This window comes from Semicossyphus pulcher, unplaced genomic scaffold, assembly GCF_022749685.1.
Source record: "Semicossyphus pulcher isolate SPU_LCO1_2020_fin unplaced genomic scaffold, fSemPul1.0.p SCAF_10, whole genome shotgun sequence".
Taxonomy (NCBI): domain Eukaryota; kingdom Metazoa; phylum Chordata; class Actinopteri; order Labriformes; family Labridae; genus Semicossyphus; species Semicossyphus pulcher.
In genome coordinates this window covers 4919037-4939260 of record NW_027211604.1, presented here as the reverse complement: position 1 = coordinate 4939260, position 20224 = coordinate 4919037, and the positions used below count along the sequence as shown (strand labels likewise).

Here is a 20224-nt window from a genome sequence, read left to right as displayed (position 1 = left end):
GGTTATGCTGCTTTGGCAAACCGCCGCGATTACACACTTTGGAAATGAGTGGGCACTTTTACTCAGGATGAACATAATATAAAAATACACATCAGGGTTATGCATTTTTTACGTCCTTTGGTGTATATATCCTCGTTCCCCCCTCATGTCCTTCAGGAGAGATAACACTGGATTAAAGCTTCCTGCTATAGAGCACGGTAAAAGGCTTCTTAAGACGTGGGAGCCGTGAATGCCATCCTCATGCTTTTTTCTTCAAAACAGTGGTCACAGAGTGTTGGCAGTCGCCAGGCTGAATCCCATCATGAGTCCATTGTTATGCTCTTATCTGCTCATTAAAATGGTATAATTTTGAAAAATCCATCTTAACAGTCCCTTCTGACAACATGCATCATGTGAGCAGTGGATGGATTAGTCACTTCAGAGGGGTAATTTTCTCCTGTGAATGCACGGTGTGGAGATAATTACCTTTCTGCCTTCAGCAGGTTTCTGGATTCAGGAAGAACACCTCATGTGTTGTTCGTGCATCCGCCTGCATCAGATACAGCTGAAATAACAATACAGCTATGCTACTTCTGATAATAATGGGAGTTAGGTATTGTGTTCTCTCTTGCAGGGTTGCCATCCCCTGGGTTATGGACTGGTACTGGTGCTAAATTCGGCTCCCTTGCCGCAGGGAAATGTTATGATAGGGCCAAACTGATATATGCATGTCACTACAGGTGTTCTATTCTTGGAGACACAGACAGTAAATGCTGTGAAAACACCTGTCCTGTTATGTCCCTGAGGATACGAAGGAACTGAGTTGCACAATATTTGGGCCAAACTGGCCTAGTTTACCTCACAGCTGTGTTCAGCTTGTGCTGGGTGATGAATCAAAGCTGCCACGTGGCGCTTTATTTAACATCAAACATCACTGTGAAATGAGCAGTTCTACCTTTGTGTAACATCCTCAAAAAGATGAATGAAAATACGGATGCATGATGCTGGGCTGTTTTTCTTACCGTCAACAAGTCCCATGTGTTAGAACAGCTGGAGCATGTCGTTTAATGGGGACTATGTTCACTGCTGAGTATTTACACAAGATGTCGAATCTACAGTGTGTCGACTGACTCAAAATAAAAGAGCTCTAATAAAGATATCTGACCACCAGTGCATCGAGGATAAAGGTATATTGTAATGAAAAATAAAGTACATCATCCTCAGGCAGTAACCTTAATAATAATAACAAAGTAAATATTAGATGGTACATGATTATATATAAAGCTAATAGAAGGACAAGAACCGGCACAAATGTACCCTGAGGGGAGGATGCATTCGCAAAAAGAGGTTCAGCTTCAGTTTAAAATGTGTTCTCTCAACACAAACACCACATTAACACTGTTGCTGTGCCTGTTACTAACTAGCTTGCAGCATATTAACACTGAGTACTCTGTATTGATTTCTCGTTTTAGCAGGATAAAGTCATCGTTCATGACTGTTGTTAACAATGTAGAAAAAATGGTTACTGCTCGCCTCAGCGCTTGCAGCAGGGCCAGCCAGTGACGAGAAGCATCCTCCATCCAAGGTTGGGCTGGCTGTGTAACAGTTACACAACCAGCAGTTACTATCCATTTAATCTAAGCTTTTTACTACAAGTGTTTGCAATCTTTTGAGAACGTCGTCGACATATTTGCCACCACTGGATAGGTCACCGGGAAGACCCTGCTTTGTGTCCATACTTCCTGTGTGCTGAACTGCACACATGTGTCAGTCAGTTTCTAAAAAGTTTTATCCCAAATATTTCCTAGAAAAATAATGGGACTTATTTGTCAATTCAGCCACCATATTTAACAGTCTCAAGCTGATGGGAGCTGATGAGGCATTCCCCATAGGTTTAACAGCTGTGTTTCACGATATATGTAGCTTCTTTGTTCGAGTTTTCTTTGACCTTAAATGTTGAGAACAAACATCCTTTAAGTCATTCAGTTGAATTTTAACTCCGTCTACCTTCTGCTTTCACCAGAACTTCTGAAAAGATCATTTTTTTGCTTTTAGATGCCCCTTAGGGACAAACAGTGTCTTTTTTTTTGCGTTTTGTTCCCAGACCAATTATGCAGATTTCCACCAAATTCTGTGGAAGCGCAGGAGTGAGGAGGAGTAGTGGTTGTCTGCAATCAGCAGCTCTATAAATTCAACCTTGATTCTTCCCGGTGTCATGATTGATTTTCTATTTTTCACTCCGCCTTCAACAAGAGTATGTGTAGCATGATTAAACTTGTTAAAGAGATTACAGAAAAGAGTTGTGAATGTTGCTGGTTTACAGCTGTGGTCGACCGATATGGGTTTTTCAAAGGCCGATGCCGATGCTGACATTTAGAGGGCAGGGCGATGGCTGATATACGAGGCCGATATTATGTTGTTGCTTATTTTAGCATTTGATAAAATGCAACAATTTAATAATAATAACAAATGAGACACAAAATTGCTAAACTTTAATTATTATTATAACGCTGCTGTCTGCATTCTGTCTGCAGTACACTTATTTTAGATTAAAAAATTGGTCTACTTAATAAATGTCCACTGGTTATCAAAAAACTCAACTTTGTAAAAAAAATGTAATTATTATATGTGAATGAAAAATAACGTTTTAGTGGACTTCAGAGAAAACGAAAATACATAAAAAATAAATAAACAATATTATTGTAGTTTTTGTTATTGAGTTGTGTTTAACGGCGGAGCCTTCCCCTTTAAGAACGGTGGCCTTATGGGTGACGAAAGCATGTGACGTCTGGCAGGTTTGTTATGGGAAGTGAGTGTAGACTGTGTAGAGGAAGTACCTGCAGCAGACTGCTTCAAGCCAGCCACACAGACGAGGCTGCCTGTGTAATCGGCCTTGTGAGGGCAGACATCTGCCGACACCGATTATGACAAAATGTCATTAATCGGCCCGATTATGACAAAATGTCATTAATCGGCCCGATTAATTGGCCGACCGATTAATCGGTCTATCACTAGTTTGCAGCATAACATACCATATCACCATAAATACTCTGCTTAGCTCAGAATCTTATATTTCAGTCAGACAGCTCACGTCTGTAATAGTTTAATATGTTTATCACAGCAGCAGAACATAGCTTTTATTTGGCGTCTAGCTCCGACCTCATCACTCCTCGCAGATTTATTTGACACGCAGACACTTGAAGAGTGATGAGATAATATCTTAAACCCCCCTCCTAGCCGGAGCCTGCAGGTGGCTGGGCAGCAGGGCGGCGGCGGCAATGACAGAGCAGAGGGAGAGACCAGAGAGCTTGCAGGATTCTTGGGAGGAAGCGTTTGTCAGGTGATGCTAGCTCGCAGGTATCACCTCATTAGTCATTAAAGCACATTAACCTCTGTAAAAGCAACCAGTATAAGTGCATCAAAACCACTATGAGCAAGGATGGATGAATGTAGGGATGCAAACATAATTAGGCATTACTCGAACCAAACGTTTTAATACAGTCTGACGCAGCCTGGTGAAGCTGAATCCTGGGCCAAAAGTTAAAATGCATTCAAAAAGTCTCTTGCTCAGGAAAAAGAAAATGTGTGACACAATCAGATTATCTGATTTTAAAGACAAACTTTTCCTTTTCACACTTTTGATTGGTCCGGTTCTACGGATAAAAAAATCTTCACTGTGCTGTATTTTCCATCAAGTTCTCGCTAACTGTTTAACTCTTCTTCCCACATTCGTGCAGGAGGTTTTATTCATTTCATTCAGCTAAGGCGATTCTAGCGTTTCCCATTAACTGTGCCATTTATGACTGCCAATCAGAGCAAGCATTCACACTGTATGTCGCACTCACGCCTGTTTTGTGAGCTCCTGAATCGTATCTCCCACCTGCAACACATGACTCTCCTGTCGCCACTTGCAGTTGTCACCCAGTGTCCTCCTCCATTCACAGCCTGTCACCGCCCCTCTCTCTCCTATCTATCACTGTCAGATCAATTTTGATTAAATGCGGCTGTAATCAGAAAATCCCGCTGATCATTTGGCAATAGCTGTCACTAATTTTCATCGGCTCGTCATTCATCATCGGCGTGTTACTGTTTGCCGCGCTCTGTCTTCCATTCACGTCCCTGTTCTACATCAGAGCAGCAAGGCAACAAAAGGAACAGACATATTCATAATGAGAGACGACAGAAGAGTCGTTTTTTTTTCTGGCTGCTTTACTTCCTCTTTTGAATTCCACATCTCACTTGTCTTGTAAGAAGTGTAGCGGTCATTAGCATCGTCTCATATCTTGAGAAGGGATTTCATATGATCCCGAGGCTCTTTGGAAATACATACCATATGTCCTTTTACACCATGAGATTAATATATGCACTATTAATGGCAGATAAGTGCCGCTCGCCAGTGCTCTGTACATAAATGAATGACTTAATGAAAACACAGAATGCCAGGAAGGGAAAGCTGCAGATTAGAAAAACAAAGTCCCCAGATACGGTAATGGCTCTCTCATAATTAGTTTCTGCGCCCTGTTTTCTTTAGTGTGAAGCCAAATTCTCTGTTTTTAACAGCACATTAATTAATAAATGACTGTGACGCCCCCATGCTGCTTGGAAAATACGCTCCAGTTTGGCATTTTGACCATTTGGAACGTCCCTAAACGCAGTTGGAATAAGCCAGGAAAATCCTGACCTCCAAGAACACCGAACTAAATTAGATTGATACTAATATTGTTTATACTCTGTTATGTATCTAAATAGAGTTGATGATTCAAGCATGACAGAATTATTCATAATTGTAATAATACAACTTGATAGAAAAATCGTTGAGTTGTATCCAATTTCAAAATAACTTTGTGTGATTTTAATCTGGTTTTGCTAACTGGGTAAACACTTTGTTTCTGAGAACGGCACCAATATTCAGACAATGTTTGTGTACGTAACTGCAGCACGTTCCAAAGTATGTTGCAGTGTCTTAGATATTACAGCCAAGAGTTCATCTTTTCATTTCAATCCATTTTTATTTATATGGTGCCAAATCATTACCAGTTATATCAAGACACTTTACTATAATGTTAAATGCACTGCGCTTATAAATATACTTAGCAACAGTGGGTGTTAAAATCAGAGCATGAACTTGGGTAATCTGGCAGTGAGCGTTATGTGTGCTTTATCAAATTTACATTTCAACATAAGCAACACTGGAACAAAACAGACGTAAAGTTCACCATGATGGATTAGCTAACTTACCTGGTAATTTCAAAGTTAATGCATGTTTATTTTTCTGCTTATTAAAATGGATTTAAATCCAAAATAACCTTAAAGGTAGAAAAATGCACTCAGGTATGTCCTGGTTAATAAATAAACAGCTGTAACAAATGGCTGCTATGTTAAGTCATTCAAACATGAAATCACTGCACACCTGCAGGTAAACCAGCCTGTCTTCATTCTGTGTGGATTCTTTACAAACGCTTACCCTCCTCTGTGTCGCTGTGTGTCTTTGCTTCCTCTGTGTCTCTCCTCTCTAGGCTTCTTGGACGCGACCAGACAAATATGAGGTATCGCTGCTAAACTGGTAGCCTGACTGTAGATGTGTTAGCCCAGACTTACACAGTAGATCACCCCTTTTATTGCAGAGCAGAAGTGTTTTCACTTAACCTCCATTTAATGCTCAATACATGATAGTGCACTAAATATGTCCATTAGACATAGTTCTGTACATTCATCCTTTTAGTTTCAGTACACATTTAGACGTGACCCATTTAATAGTCCCTATTACAGTGTGTCGATGAAGTAGTTGCTCTAGTTTTTGGCCATACGGCTTGCTGTTGTTTCCTGCTGTATGTTACAGTTAGGTCTTAGACTTTCCTTCATTCAGGTAAGAAACAGACTCTCACATTAGATGTTTGAAACCAGCAGCTTTACAGCCTCTTATATAAAACACCGTCTGCTCTGCTGTGGGTCAGCCCTAATTCACCAAACTCTACTAAATCTTAACAGAGTGCTTTTAAAGTGCTGAAGCCTTCTACCATAAGCCAGGAGTCTGCATGTTTCCACTTCAACTGCACACTACAGCAGCTGACACGCTCAGTCAGAGGGGGAGTCAAATCACTCGAGGCCTCATTTAGACTGTAGTCTTTCTGGGTCAGTTCACCCAAACTACATCAAAAGGCAGGTTCTCTCACTTTCCTCTTTCGGTGACTAGACCTGCAGATAGTTTAAGATGTATTTCTTTACATTCTGAGACATCTGTCCTGACATTTCTCAGTCCACACCAAGATAATCTAAGTGAAAGAAGTCGTGGCGTCCTCATTTGAGACGTGACATTACAGAAGCTTACAGTTTTCTCTCATCTCTACACCAGGATCAAGTGGCCCTAAGAAACAAACCTCAGCATGCAAATCTGAAGCGATAACAAGCGTGGTTAATTATAAATCTTAAACCACTTTCGATGCGAGCTCCCTGCTGTCGTGTTTGGCAAGACACATGCAAACTCCTGGCCCCTCCACCGAGCGAGAACTACTGCCCTTAGACTGAACTGTCACAACGTAACAAGCTAACTTCACTCACTGCCACACACACACGTCAAGGAAAAGAACTAATGTATGCTTCACTGTGAGAATGCACAATGAACCAGTGTTACCCCTGATAAAAAAATGCACATAATAAATGAACTTGTGCAGCTCAGATTTCTGGGATCTGTGCAAAAACTCAGAGCTTCAACTGCTACTTTTCTTTCCACTTTGTGAAGTTTATTTCGATTATTGCAGTGTTGCATTACATTGTCGAAGAGTCACCTGGACTTCAGGTGGTGTGATTTAACGCTCTGCAGACCACAGCTGCAGCATAATAATTGTTATTATGTGATGGTCTTATTGTTAACCGAAACATATTCTTTGAAAGAGAAGAAGAATGGAGATTGATTGTTGGACAAATAAAGGTGTTCTGGACCTCATTCAGGTGAGGAGGCCGTTTAGAGGAAAAGAAGAAAAGGTGTACCTGAAGGTTTCTCTGTATATATCACAAAAGAAATACAAAGATGATAAACGATTACGGCAAAATGAAGGACCACACTGGATGCAACAGGGCAAATTAAAATACTACAAATTAGTTTAACATGCTTTTCGGCATTATCTGGCCACTTACCTGCTCGTGTCAGCCCAGGTAAGTGACCTTTTTGCGTTTCAAATACATGGGCCAGACGAAGCCATCTAACAGGCCGAGGGGATCTGGGCTAAATAAAGTATTTAAAATATTATTATTATATTATAGTTAATTATTGAGATGCACGGTGGTGCAGTGGTTAGCACAGTTGCCTCACAGCTAGGAGGTTCCTAGTTCCGGCTTCCTCCCACAGTCCAAAGACATGCTCGTTAGGTTCATTGGTGACTCTAAATTGCCCGTAGGTGTGAGTGTGAGCTTGAAAGGTTGTCTCTGTGCCAGGCCCGTGATTGACTGGCGATTAGTCCAGGGTGTAACCCCGCCTCTTGCCCAATGACAGCTGGGAGAGGCTCCAGCCCCCCACAACCACAAGTTATTTTCTAGTTTAGACACATTTTTCAAATTCTTCACAGCTACTTGAAACTACTGACTTTGATGTTACTTATTGTCTGAATATATTGTAATGTATGCTAAAGCTTTACACTAATGAGGCGAACAGTTTGTGCGTGCTGCCATCTTGTGGAGCCGCCATAACTGCAGTGGCAACTCAGTGCCTGCTGCTGCCTCGTTACGAATGAAGGAACCTGAATCAGGCGATGATAACATTATTTAGATTTTACATGTTAGACATCAGTTACAACAACAGCCTGATTACATAACAGAGAAATACAGAAATATCCACCATCCACCACATATAAGTGCTGTGTAATAATGTTATTCTACTAGCTAGTTAGCGTAATCATTAACAGCTGCATTTCATCATCACAAACTGGTTGCATTGGCAAAAACGTTTAGATTAATTCAGCACATCATTTCTATTTCTCTGCTCATGCAGCGGGTCTGTAATGATTCCATGCAGCTCTTACTTGATTATGCTAAGTGTCTAGTAGAGGAACGTTAGCTATGCAAGATCATTTTACTAATCGCCTGGCGATGAAGGACAAAATGCATCTGCAGGTCACTGAGAGGGCCGAAATGACTGTAATAATAATATAATAATTATAATATTCTCAATTCACTTCTGCAGAATATTAGGGATGCACGATATTGGTATCTGCAGATTATGGCTTGAAAATTACATATCGGCATCTGCTGAAGTGTCATTTTTCTGTTGAGAGTTTCGGCCGTTAAAACAACGCTTTAATTTCTCTCTAAATGCTCAATGATTCCCTAAAAAAGCTTGGCGTCGCGCTACGACATGAACTCGGCGCGGGCGTGCACGCGCACTGTCTGCACCATGCCTCTTTTGTCAAGCACGAAGAAGGGTGCAAGATGCCTGCAGTATGGCAGTTTTTCAAACTTTCTGAAACAGACAGCCAGGTTGATTTCATTTCATGTAATTGATCTGTGCAAAAGGTCAAATTTGCCCTGGTTGTGGCAATTGTCAGGATTGTCTCAGGGAGAGCATCATTCAAGCTTGTCTAAGTTGTATAAATACCACTACAGGGGAGACTTGATGTTCTCTGCAATTAGGTGAAAAAAAAAATGTGCCTAAGATATCAGTATCGAAATCAGCAAAAAGGGCAGGAAAATATCGGTACATCAGATATCTGCAAAAACTCAAATATCGTGCATCCCTAAAGAACGTCTTAGTCCTCGGCGCGCCCAGTGAATCTATGTAGAGTGTCCGGTCTCATACAGGGGGACTCTTCTTGATGTTTTGTGTATTGTGCACTTTATTTCCCAAAGTTTAAGTTTGTCACGACTGTTCGAGCAGCTGATTAACTCCACAGGGTCTTCATGATGTCCTTCACATCGTCGTCAGAAGTGAAGTTCTGCAGAAAGTAGCGGTACATGTAGAAAACTGTTCACTTCTGAGGAAGCTTGCATTCAAACGCACAGACATTGTAGGGAGACGCCACCGCAGTAATGGCATGTCAACTTCGGGTAGTTCCCCAGATTAGTGTACACTCCAACCTGTTGGTGGTTCTATGAAATCATGACGGTGTTTCCGCTAAAGGTTTCCCTTGCGTTAGTAGAGAAGTAGATATTATAAGTAGATGTAAAGTGTAACCTTTTGCTGTAGTCAAGTTTCTCCTCAGTAGATGAAAGGTGTTTGTAGTGCATGCTTTCGCCTCTCCTGGTTTCTCTGATACCACTCGTCCTTTCAGGGTGAGAGGAGTGGGAGTTAAAACAATGTGTTTAACCTGGTATCTGTTTCTGGCTCTTTAGATAAAACAACTGACGATGGGGAATCCACAGACCTGATTTGTTTATATTTCATGTCTGACGATATTGTCAGTCTTTGTTTCTGCGCGGCGATAGAGACAGAAACGTTCCCGTGTTAGATATTTTGATGCAGGCCACCACACAAAGTCAGCGGTTGATGAATGCACTTCTAATAGCACGGCATTGATCAAACTAATCCGTAGTCACAGATAATAGTTTTGGCCCTGCTTGCTTTAGATCCTGGCTGAGTTCAGCTCAGTGATAGGCATAAATCACAGGCTGCTAACAAGCCGGCATTACGATTAGTCACGATGATAAATGCAGCCTGAAAGGTGGTATTATGCTAAAGAGAACTGGCAAGTCTTTAAAGTGTGTCTTTATTTCATTGAGCTGTGCACTTTAGAAAGCAGCCTGATACTTGAACCAGATCAGGCTCTGATTATAATAACCTGCCTGCTGAATGTTATGCGTGTCAGCGAGGCTGAATAGAGCATTCAGGCTAACCTCTTCAACTTAGAGAGTCAGGAAAGATCACATGATTTTTATTTAACAGAAATGTAGATCAAGGCTGATCGTCTTTGTAAATATAGTACTCTAGCTAGGCCAATGACACAGCTACTGTCGGATGCACATATACATTTAGAGTTCAACACTTTTCCATTACATACTGCCTCATAAATTCACAGTGACGTAACAGCCGGGCCCCCAGGGCCTCCTGAACCTCTAAATCATTGACCTAAGTTGACAAGGACCACTTGAATGGTTTTAGCAGACTGTTTAATATCTGTAGGAAGTGCAGGTTCACCTTCAAGAGCCACATCCTGCAGGAGGATCCGGCCCCGGCGCAGGGAGACAGTTATTAACAAGCTGTATTCTTGGTACAGTGGCCACATTGTTGGCTCGGCTTGTCAGGCTCAGGCTCGAAAGCTCTTAAGGACACAGCTCTACTTTCATCAGCCGATTTCCCCTTTTCAACTGCAGGAATAAAAAGAAACCTCGGGGAAATGTATGTGAAGTGTAGCTGTGGTCACAGGAGCTGCTTCTGTTCCCACTCATTGGAACTAGATTTTGGCGCCGCTCCGGAGGTAAATGCAAGAAGTTTCAGGGTTGGTAGCAGTGTAGTCAACCTTGATCGGTCTGACAGATGTGTTGTCACTTCACAACAACGATGAGATATACAAACGGAACAATGACCACCGTTTTATCATAGTTTCTGTATTGACTAGGGAAACACATTCTTTAAAAGAGAAGAACAATGGAGATTGATTGTTGGACAAATAAAGGTGTCCAGGCCCTCATTCAGACGAGGAGGCCATTTAGAGGAGCTGCAGTCTGCAACAAGAGAGGAAAAGGTGTACCAGAAGGTTCCTCTGTCAGGGCAGGCACCGCTGCACGCAACAAACTAAAACTACAAAGTAGTCTGACGTGCTTTACGCTATTATAGGCCAACAAATCTGCTCTTGTTGGTCCCATTTTAATAAATGTCTGTTAATGCACTATCTATCACCGAATGAGGTAACACAATGGTGATCGAGTCTATGGCCCTTTGCATTTGCAGTATTACAGACTGGGTGTCTGTGGCGACTTTCACTGAAAACATCACAAGCGGCGCCCAGTTAGTGACGCGTTTTCCATCAGCCAGCAGTGGTTGGTCTGCCAGAGAGGGTAGGCGGAGCTAAGCGGCTGCTTTTCCGGTCTCTGAAAGTGTTGCGAGTAAACAGTAATCTACTATGGCTGAACAAACAAAGAAAAGATGGATGACTACAGATACAACTTCAAAAAGAAGAGAAAATCGAAAGAAAAAGAAACAAACTCGACGCTCAGATGAAGCAAACAGTCTGAAAAGGAAAGCGACCGTCAGCCAGGGAAAACAAGAGTTACAACCGGAGCCAACCGTGGACGTCTGGTTAAACTGAGAAGAGTCCTCGTACAATTACAGATTATCATCATAGGTGCCGCCAAAGACATGCTCTTTATGTTCATTGGTGTGAGCGTGAAAGGTTGTCTGTCTCTGTGTGTCAGCCCTGATGATCAGTCCAGGTGTAACCCCGCCTCTCGCTCAATGACAGCTGGGATAGGCTCCGGCCCCTCGCGACCCTGAACAGGATAAGCCGTATAGACAATGGATGGATGCACGGAATACTTAATTACTGTAAATTGTAATTTAATGTCAGCGTGTGTTTTAGTGAACACACTACAGTGTCCATACAATCTCACAGAGTTGCTGTGTAGCTGCAGACTCTTGTTAAGAACTTTTTCTGTTATTAGGATTGATTTATTTTCTCTGCCCGCTCGTATGTTGACGCTAACAAACATTTGCAATTCTAGTTTGAGCTGGGAAATTCTCACATGCCCTCTTTGTCATTAAAATAAGGCTTAAGATAAGTACAGATGTTCCTGGTCGGCATTTGGTAGTCAAATACAGGATTAACATGTTTTTATAGTAGGGCTGTTGGTGGCGGAGAGGTGATGAAATATAGAAGCAGCACACAGAAAGGGTAAACTGTTTGTTCCCTGCGTCCCTGATAGACGCAGCCTGTGCTGATGGTGGCTGGCTGCCTCTTCTATAACAGCACAGAGTGTGTGACAAGCGAAACACATGTATTGACAGGTTATGTAACAGAGAGCAAAGACACAGTGACACCACAAACAGGGGAAACTGTGAAAAACAATTTCCATGCCTTCCATTATGACTCCATCGCTCTTTTTAATTAATTTGGCGACAAATCAGAGTTTTATAATTAAAATGATTCATTGGAATTAATGAATAAATCCTGTTCAAAGGTCTGGCTGTTCACTTCCACCTCTGTTGTATGAGTCAAGTATTACTCTCCATTAACCTTATCCACATTCCTACAGTGTTCCTGGTGCAGCTCCTTCCTGCGTCACTGCAGTACGACAAGATTAATGCCGCCCTTTCAAAATGTTCCAGGACACTCCCTCACATCTTCAGTAAACAGCACAAATGTTTCTGCCACATCTGCATCCCCCTCTGCACCCGTGGAGCGTAACGCTTCATGCTGTAATGCCAATACAACAAATATCATCGTTGAGGCACCTCCAAAGCCTGAAATAATAATATTAAATCATGGCGGCGGGTAGGAAGATGTATATCCCCTGGTGGTTTGAACTGTGTGTCGCCCGCAGGCGAGAAGAGCTGTTGCTATATTCTGAAAAGCCGGAGTTTCATAAAGCCTGCTACATGGCTTTCTTTCATTATTGATGTGTGGCCTTTCAGGAATATATCTCAATCATTGCCCCGGAGGAGAGCTTTCACATGCTTCCTGCCAACATATTGTAGTTTAAACGTGTCAGAAAACAAAGAACACAGCAGAGCACTGGTTTCTGTATTTGCAGATCAAGCTATAGGCTGCAGAGCATGATTGAAAGGAAAGTGAGGTCTGGTCTGGGGCTGGTAGTTTGCTCCAAATACATCATGGTCTGTAACCCTGCATCTCCACACAACAACATCTTCAAGTAAGTAGGCAGGGCAATAAAGGAGATCTACTAATGCAAATAAAAAAAAGCTTTAACCAGCCATTTGTTAGACCAGCTGTAAACCTGCAACTAGACTGCTAAATGGTAGGGACAATGATCAGCGTGCTGCAGGAGTTTGCTGCTTAATGGACCCCTCTTTGCGTAGATTTGTGGGCAAATGTAGGGAAAGTTTCCCAGTAGACATGACGTCCACTGTACTTGTATATTTGTGTGATTTTAAAGTGATAATCTCAGTTACTCTATTTTGTTCTCTTTGGCGGCACCTGTAGCGATGTACGGTAATTGCGGGAGCACACTTCCCAGATATCCAGACAGTGTCACATGTGTGGCGTCGACGGTTGGCTCCGGTTGTAACTCCTTATTTTCCTCGCTGACGGACGAACATGCACACTTCACACAGAAAGGCCAGGATTGTTTCTTTGGATTTTCACTTATTGTTGAAGTTGTATCTGTAGTCATCCATCTTTTCTTTGTTTGTTCAGCCATAGTAGATTACTGTTTACTCGCAACACTTGCAGAGAGCGGGAGAGCAGCCGCTCAACACCCAGTCTGTGATACTGCAAATGTAAAGGCTTTCATCAGTGGGCCACAGGCTCAGTCACCATTGTGTTACCTCATTCGGCGATAGGTAGAGACGTAACAGACATTTATTTAAATGAAAATCTTTGATTTTATGACTTTAAGAATGAAATGAAGATGTGACTGAATTTTTTTAACCAGTAACCCTGACATTTACCTCGACTAACTGTAGTCTTAGTTCCACACTGTGAAGTTTAAGGCTGTTGCATCTCTATTATTCTCAACAAATCCAAGGATCAAGGATATCTTATTATTCCTGAGGGTCACTTTGTTTTACAGCCAACACAACACAACCATTACACATACTACAGCAAAAGAAAAGTACATGGGACATCAGAAAACACACTGTATTTGTTGAAAGGGCAATGGCAATAAATAAATGTCATGAAAATCACCTTGAGCTGTTTCAAAGGTTAATGGCAGTCGGCACAAAATAATTTTTCTGTCTGTTTGTCCTGCATGCCGGTGCATGTATCTGCAGCCAGAGCGGAGCAACAAGAGCTCTGGTACAGCGGATGGTTTGGATCATCCTGGACTGACTGGGCCTTTTCAAAGGAGCAATTCACTCCTGGAAAAAGCCGCTGTCAGTCAAAGCCGGTGTTCTCTGTAACCGATAGAAGCAATAATATTTAAAGTTGGCGCCATAGCTGTGGAGAAAGTTGTACAAACAGCTTGTGGTTTCGCTACATTCCTACAACACCCAGCGTGCATTGCGCCCCTCCCTCTGAAAAGAACGGCCCAGAGAGAGACGCTGGAGTGAAATACGACCGTTTCACTGCAGGCAACGGCTCAGAGCGGGACAGAATCTGAAATACAACGAGAATAGGTGGATCGTCTAAAAAATCTTCCGGTCTGCAGTCTACGTTTCAAACCTGATGATTTTAAACGAGACATGACATCGGAGGCGGCCGTTCTAGATTGAGGAAGTGTAATTTAGCGAGCTCCCTGGCCTCCACCAGATGACTCGTTTGACGTCGTCTGGTGGAGGTGATAGCGTGATAGGACTGAGGTTGGAAATCGGCGAACTGGCCCTTTAAGAGTTTCTGAGTTTAAACACGTCAGTCGAACCTTTCAGAGTGGTACCTGCGATTTTGCAGCGCATGTTGACGATGCAGCCGCCTGTGTCTGCTGTTTAAATGAAGTGACCCATAAAAGCTGATTAAAGAGAATGTCAGAAAAGACAAACCAGCAATTTAGTTTCTCTTTCAGGTCTTCCCCTTCGTGTCTGTGGTATCGACTTCACAATAAGAAATATATATATAAAAACACCAGCCTAGTCCTTTCATTATTTCTTAATTAATGATACCGACATTACAAGACTCTTTTTCCTCTGTCTCTTTGTTTGTGCAGAACAATTCATACTCAATAGGTCATGTTTCCTTTATAGTATTATAGTTTTCCGGTGATGAAATATTAGTTCAGTTCCCAATAGATCTTCTATATTTTTAATCCTGTTTATTCCAAACAAACTATAAACATAAAACCATTGCCTCCGGGGGATGCTTTTTCTTTGAGAGCAAAAGAATAATAAAACTCTCGTAAACAAGCTGGCAGACACTGAGACACAAACAACACCTGCATCCATTTCTCTGTGTTTGTAAGTGAGAATAACTACTGTCTCCTCTTCTCCGTAGAGCCTTGATAGAAACATTGTGGTGCGCAGCCACGCTCGGGTGTCCTCCCTCACCTTGAAGAACGTCCAGTTCACGTACGCCGGCATGTACCTCTGCACCGCCAGCAACTCCATCGGACAGGACGACCAGCTCATGTACCTGGAGGTCCGCTGTAAGTCACCCTCTCTCGTCTTTATCCTGCTTGCTTTACTGGTGCTGTCGACGCACATCCAGCTCCATGTCTAATGATCTGATTCAGCCTGTAGAAATGAATGCATGAGTGCAAACAGCTGCTGTTACTGTCAGGTTTCAATGTAAACTCACTTTGCATTTCTCAGAATAGACTTTATTATTTAAACATTTTTTTGCTGCCAGATGTTAAAAGTGATTTGGTCAGGATTCTATTTCCACATTAGATCACTACTACACATGTAATAGCCCAATAAAGGTCAAAGAGTCTGTTAATATCAGAGAAAATCACCACTGCTACAGGAGGCACTGAAGTGCTCGAATCAGGAAATGAGGCCTCAAAGAATTCTTCCGAAGGAAACCTCGTGACAGACGGACATCTTTCTTCTATCAGCCCTGATGTGGACCAGCTGCTGCAGCTGCTCCTGTCTCCACAGTCTGCAGAGGAAGTGTCAGGAAGTCATTACGCTTCGGTTTAACATGTTACTGAGTCGACGCGGGGCGCGTGTCGTCGGTCTGTGATGTTCAGCGTGTTCCAGTCATTTTGTTGTAAATGACATTTTTGGTGCCCAGGCAACAAACGTATCCGTTCCTGCTCACCTGTGATCTCCTCCGTTTCCTCAAATCATTTCTGACAGCGTCATGACAACGTTCGTTCATTAGCTGTTTGTTTTACCTGTAGGCACGACTTTCCTTGTGGCTGCCTGTCATGTGCAAATCTTCTTCTCAGCAGAAACTTCTCCTTTTATAATAGTTTAATATTTGTGCAAAAGAAAGCTTCTCTTTACCAAATTTCTACTCTGACAAACAGAAACTAAAACCGGGGATAGTTTCACAACGACAGGCCGAAGACTAGAACGATTTCAGTCTACAGATTGAGCTCTGCAGCCTGCTGCACCAGCTGGAAATGACTTCGATCAATGATAATTAACAGACTACTTTTACATTAAACTTTGTTAAATTTTAGTAAAGGTAGAAATGAAGCAATTAACAGAGTCTAACACTGCTGCAGAGAGTGACATTTTCAGATAACAAGGGAGAGAATGACACCAAAATGAAATCCATTACAAGAGCTGCAAAACAATTGCACGATAGAAAGAGGAAGTCATTTATGCTATGAGGGCTAAAAAAGCTAACATCTATCTGACATTATATCATGAACAAACCAACTGTCGTTTAGGAATAGCTTCTTGTCCTTAAATTTTTTTCACTCATGTTTTACTGAATCACTCACATCAGACGATAATGAAAAGTCTTTGATAAAAAGAAATCGGCAAAAGTTAAAAGCTTACCGATTACAAGGTTTAGTTACAAGCCACCAAGTTGTGCTCGAGGCCGTTCACATCTCAGGTGACATGAAGCATCATGAAGTCACCCTATAGCACAAGGCTGAGCGTGTCGGTGTCATCGTGACTGTAAAGGATGTCGTCTGTCACAGGAAATGTGCTCCTGGTGTGAAAAGATTTGACATGACATCGTTCCGTCGTGATGCCAGGTCATGGAGAACGTCTCCCACGTTTTCTGCTCGAGGGAGAAACCGCAATTTAACCTCATTTGAGATTTTAAGTTTTTGCACAGATGATCGACACACGATGTTTAATCTAAGCAATGTTTGGACTTACACCAAACACATGGTTGCTTATTCAACCTTTTAAGCAACATGTACTTAGTAGGGCTGCAACTAATGACTGTTTTGATCGTCGTCTAGTCATCGATTATTGAAATGATTAATCGACTAATTGGATAAAGAATTGTACAATAACTCAGTGGCTCATATTTAGCTCTTGGCTTTAAATGTAGTTGGAGGTTCTTTAGAGCGTGTGCTAACTAACAATAAAGACACTAAATATGAGTTCTTCATTCAAAAAGTCTTTGAATAAACTTTGCAGCTGATTTGGATACTACTGATACAAACATATCTATATTATAAGTTTTTGTCCATTTAAAACCAAGGACAGGCAAGTGCTGATATAAAAAGAATTCAAATACATTACCGACGTGCTCCTGTGATAAGCAAAGTCCACTTAACAAGTCCTGCAGGCGCTCCTTTTCTCTGCAGCGTTGAGGGCGATGGTGTTATGCTGCTGTGTTTTGTGTACCTGTGTGTGTCGTTTTGCATGCGCGACTCACCTCTCAGCAAACTCCGGAAATCGATGTGATGTCCGCACACAGCATGAAAACAGGCATAATGACATAACCAACTTATTATTGATAACTGAATGTGTTGGCAGCTAATTCTGTCATCGTTTTTTCCTGACAATGTCGACTAATTGTTGCACCTCCACACACTATATTTAGCAATGTTTGAATTGACACCTTACACGTAGCCGGAGCAACAGGCTGCCATTTCATAAACGGAGCCAATCAAGCCGTTAAGCACCGTTTACTTTACAATTACTTTAGAGCCTATTAAGAATATATACTAACATTGCACTGAAGGCAAAGAAACATTTAACCCAGAAACTCCTGAAGCAGAAGATAACAGGGAGAGCTTGTAAAGACCGGGGGGATGTGTGTGAGGATAGACTGTATAAGCTGTCACCTCTGTTTGTGGGGATAAATGTGGGCGAGAGGGAGCACAGTTTGCTGGGTCAATGCTACCACCGCGATTAGTTTCCATGGAAACAAAAAGGTCTCAGTTCTGACACAGCCTCGGGGTACGGCAGTTTTTGAGGCTCAGAATGACTCTGTCTAATTACTGGAGCCTTTGATCATCCTCACGCTGGACTAAAGCGCTTGTGCACCCATTTTTCTTCTTATTGACACTTTATACAGAGCGTGTTCGAGAGTGTCAGGAGCCTTAATTATACTTTTAACATCTGCATGACTGTGAGGGTCTGTTAGGGTGCAAATCATTTCTAATGCTGGATTATTTTCCTCCATTCTGAAAATTAGCTACGGTCTGAAGTATTGGGACTAAATACTTTCATTAGCCCGGCCTCTGTGCTCAAATTAAACAACATTTTAAATGAATATGCCTTTCAAAAGCTTGGAGGCGTTTATTTCAATTTGGGGTCAACAGCAACAACTATCTTTGCTTTTTCAAATTGAAATGCTTTCAAATTAAAGACAACAGTGGAGTAGAGTACAGACAAAAAAACAACCAACGTTTTCTAAACTCGGCTAAAATCCAGGCTCAGAAATGTTTTTGAAACCCAGGGCCCAGTTGTTCAAATATTCAATCTGGATCAGCATAATCCAGATTTGGAAAGAATGACAGTACGCGACCATGTTAGCTCATAAATCATATTGAGAACAAGCAGTCTGTGGAGACTGACAGGGAATGTACACAGGCAGCGTATTTGAAGTTTATATTTGACACGCGTGTGTCAGGACAGAACGCTCCAATGTTGCTATCTCCAGCAGCCACGTATGCTGCGCGGGAGGCGGGACGTAATACGCGAGTAATTTTCTGCTGCTGAGTCTGTTTTTCCCCGCTGCTGCGCGACAGTGAAGCATAAAAAGCCATTGGCTGTTATGTAAGTACATGACCCACAACCAAGGAGTCCATGTTGAACCATGTGATCTCTTCATTTTGATTTCAGTTCTTTCAGTTCTTTCAGGGGAGGCTCACTGTGCCATACTTTGGAAACCCCTTGTGCTGTATAATTTATCTACATTGGCCGCCTAAATCCACAGAAAGTTATTTGTGTTTGACTCGATGCTATTTGGTGGAAATAATTCATGGGGACAAAATCCTTTACATGTTTTTACAACCCTAATGTATCTGCTTCATCACTGCAGCAATACAGCAATTCAAATGCAAACATAAGGTCATAGGTAAAAAACAACGTGTTGATTTGTCCCTGAAATCCAGCCTGAATCTCCTCCTCTGCTGGGATCAGGATCCTGAGTTTTGGAATCAAAGTTATCCCAATCCTAACCAAAAGTTTTGAACAACACACTGAAGATTTTATCCAGATAAAAGCCCTACAAAAAACTGGATGTCCTGATAACGCCGTTCTCAAGTTTTGATCCAATCCTTTAGCCGCAATCCGCTCAGATTACCTTTGACCCGCCGTGCCCGGGTGCTGTTATTCCCATCAGTTACACACTTTACAATCACACTCAAACATATGCTTGAGCAGATTGGATGTGTATTTATTTCTTAATCATACTTGGTCTCATTTTGAAATCCATTGAATATTACCAGTAAAAACAGATAAATTAAGCCAATGAGCGCTTAATTGGATTAATATGCCCGGCTCTCAGAGCAGCAGCAATTTGCTCAGATATAATCACAACATATAGCGTTGATAGAGCCTTTTGAAGGGCTGCAGCGAGCTCCAGTAATCAGCGAGTAATCAGGTAGCTGATTCACTGTTGCCAAGCAATTATTGATAAGAAAAGGTGCTTTGTCTTGAGTGCGGTTCTCACTCACTGTAGTCTCTCTCACTGCTCGCCCACTCACACAAAAAGACCTTATCTGGTCGTGGACCTTCCTATCTGCTGCACAGCATGATTAGCAGGGTTGAGTGTGTCTAAGGTTGCTGCTGAAGGACTGATAGGAAAGTGTTAATGTCTCTTCTGCTTGAGCTCGGCTTTGTCGACAGACAGAGTTTGTTTAGCATGAAAGTCTAATGAAAGCACTGTTTGAGCTGCGAGCCGGTCACTTCTTCTGTACTCATCCCTGTCCTACAGAAACTGCAGCTTTGCTTTTTATTGGTGCCAAATTTAAACACAACTCCAGTGATGAGACCTATATAATGACGCTTCAGAGACCCGTTGTTTCTTGCCAACAGTCATTGTGTAGAGCCCATCAGCTGCTGCCTCAACACAATTTAGCCTCTGATATCAGATATCTAAGCCAAAGCTTACTCTTTCCATCTGTCATTGTTTACAGTCAGGGGCGCAAGTGAAACGCAAGAAAGGAGTTGAGAGACAACGTCTACAACCAGATTGTTATCTGCATTAAATACCTGTGGTGTCACCCTGCACGCACACTAAAAACATAAACTGTTTCCCCAAGCAGCTACTGTCTGTTCAGGAGTTATATGTGACTTCTTGTACTGCTCAGCACACGTCGTTTAATGGTGACGTGGTCAATA

General features: G+C 42.1%; 1 protein-coding gene across 1 annotated transcript in view; it reads left to right on the top strand.

Annotated features, from left to right (window-relative positions):
- Nucleotides 1-20224, top strand: part of LOC138605581 (neural cell adhesion molecule 1-like) — a 296228-nt gene that overhangs the window by 215564 nt on the left and 60440 nt on the right. Inside the window, exons 9-10 of the mRNA XM_069677942.1 lie at nucleotides 5496-5525; nucleotides 15009-15159. Of these exons, the coding sequence (XP_069534043.1) occupies nucleotides 5496-5525; nucleotides 15009-15159 (181 nt within the window). The remainder of the gene's footprint in view (nucleotides 1-5495; nucleotides 5526-15008; nucleotides 15160-20224) is intronic.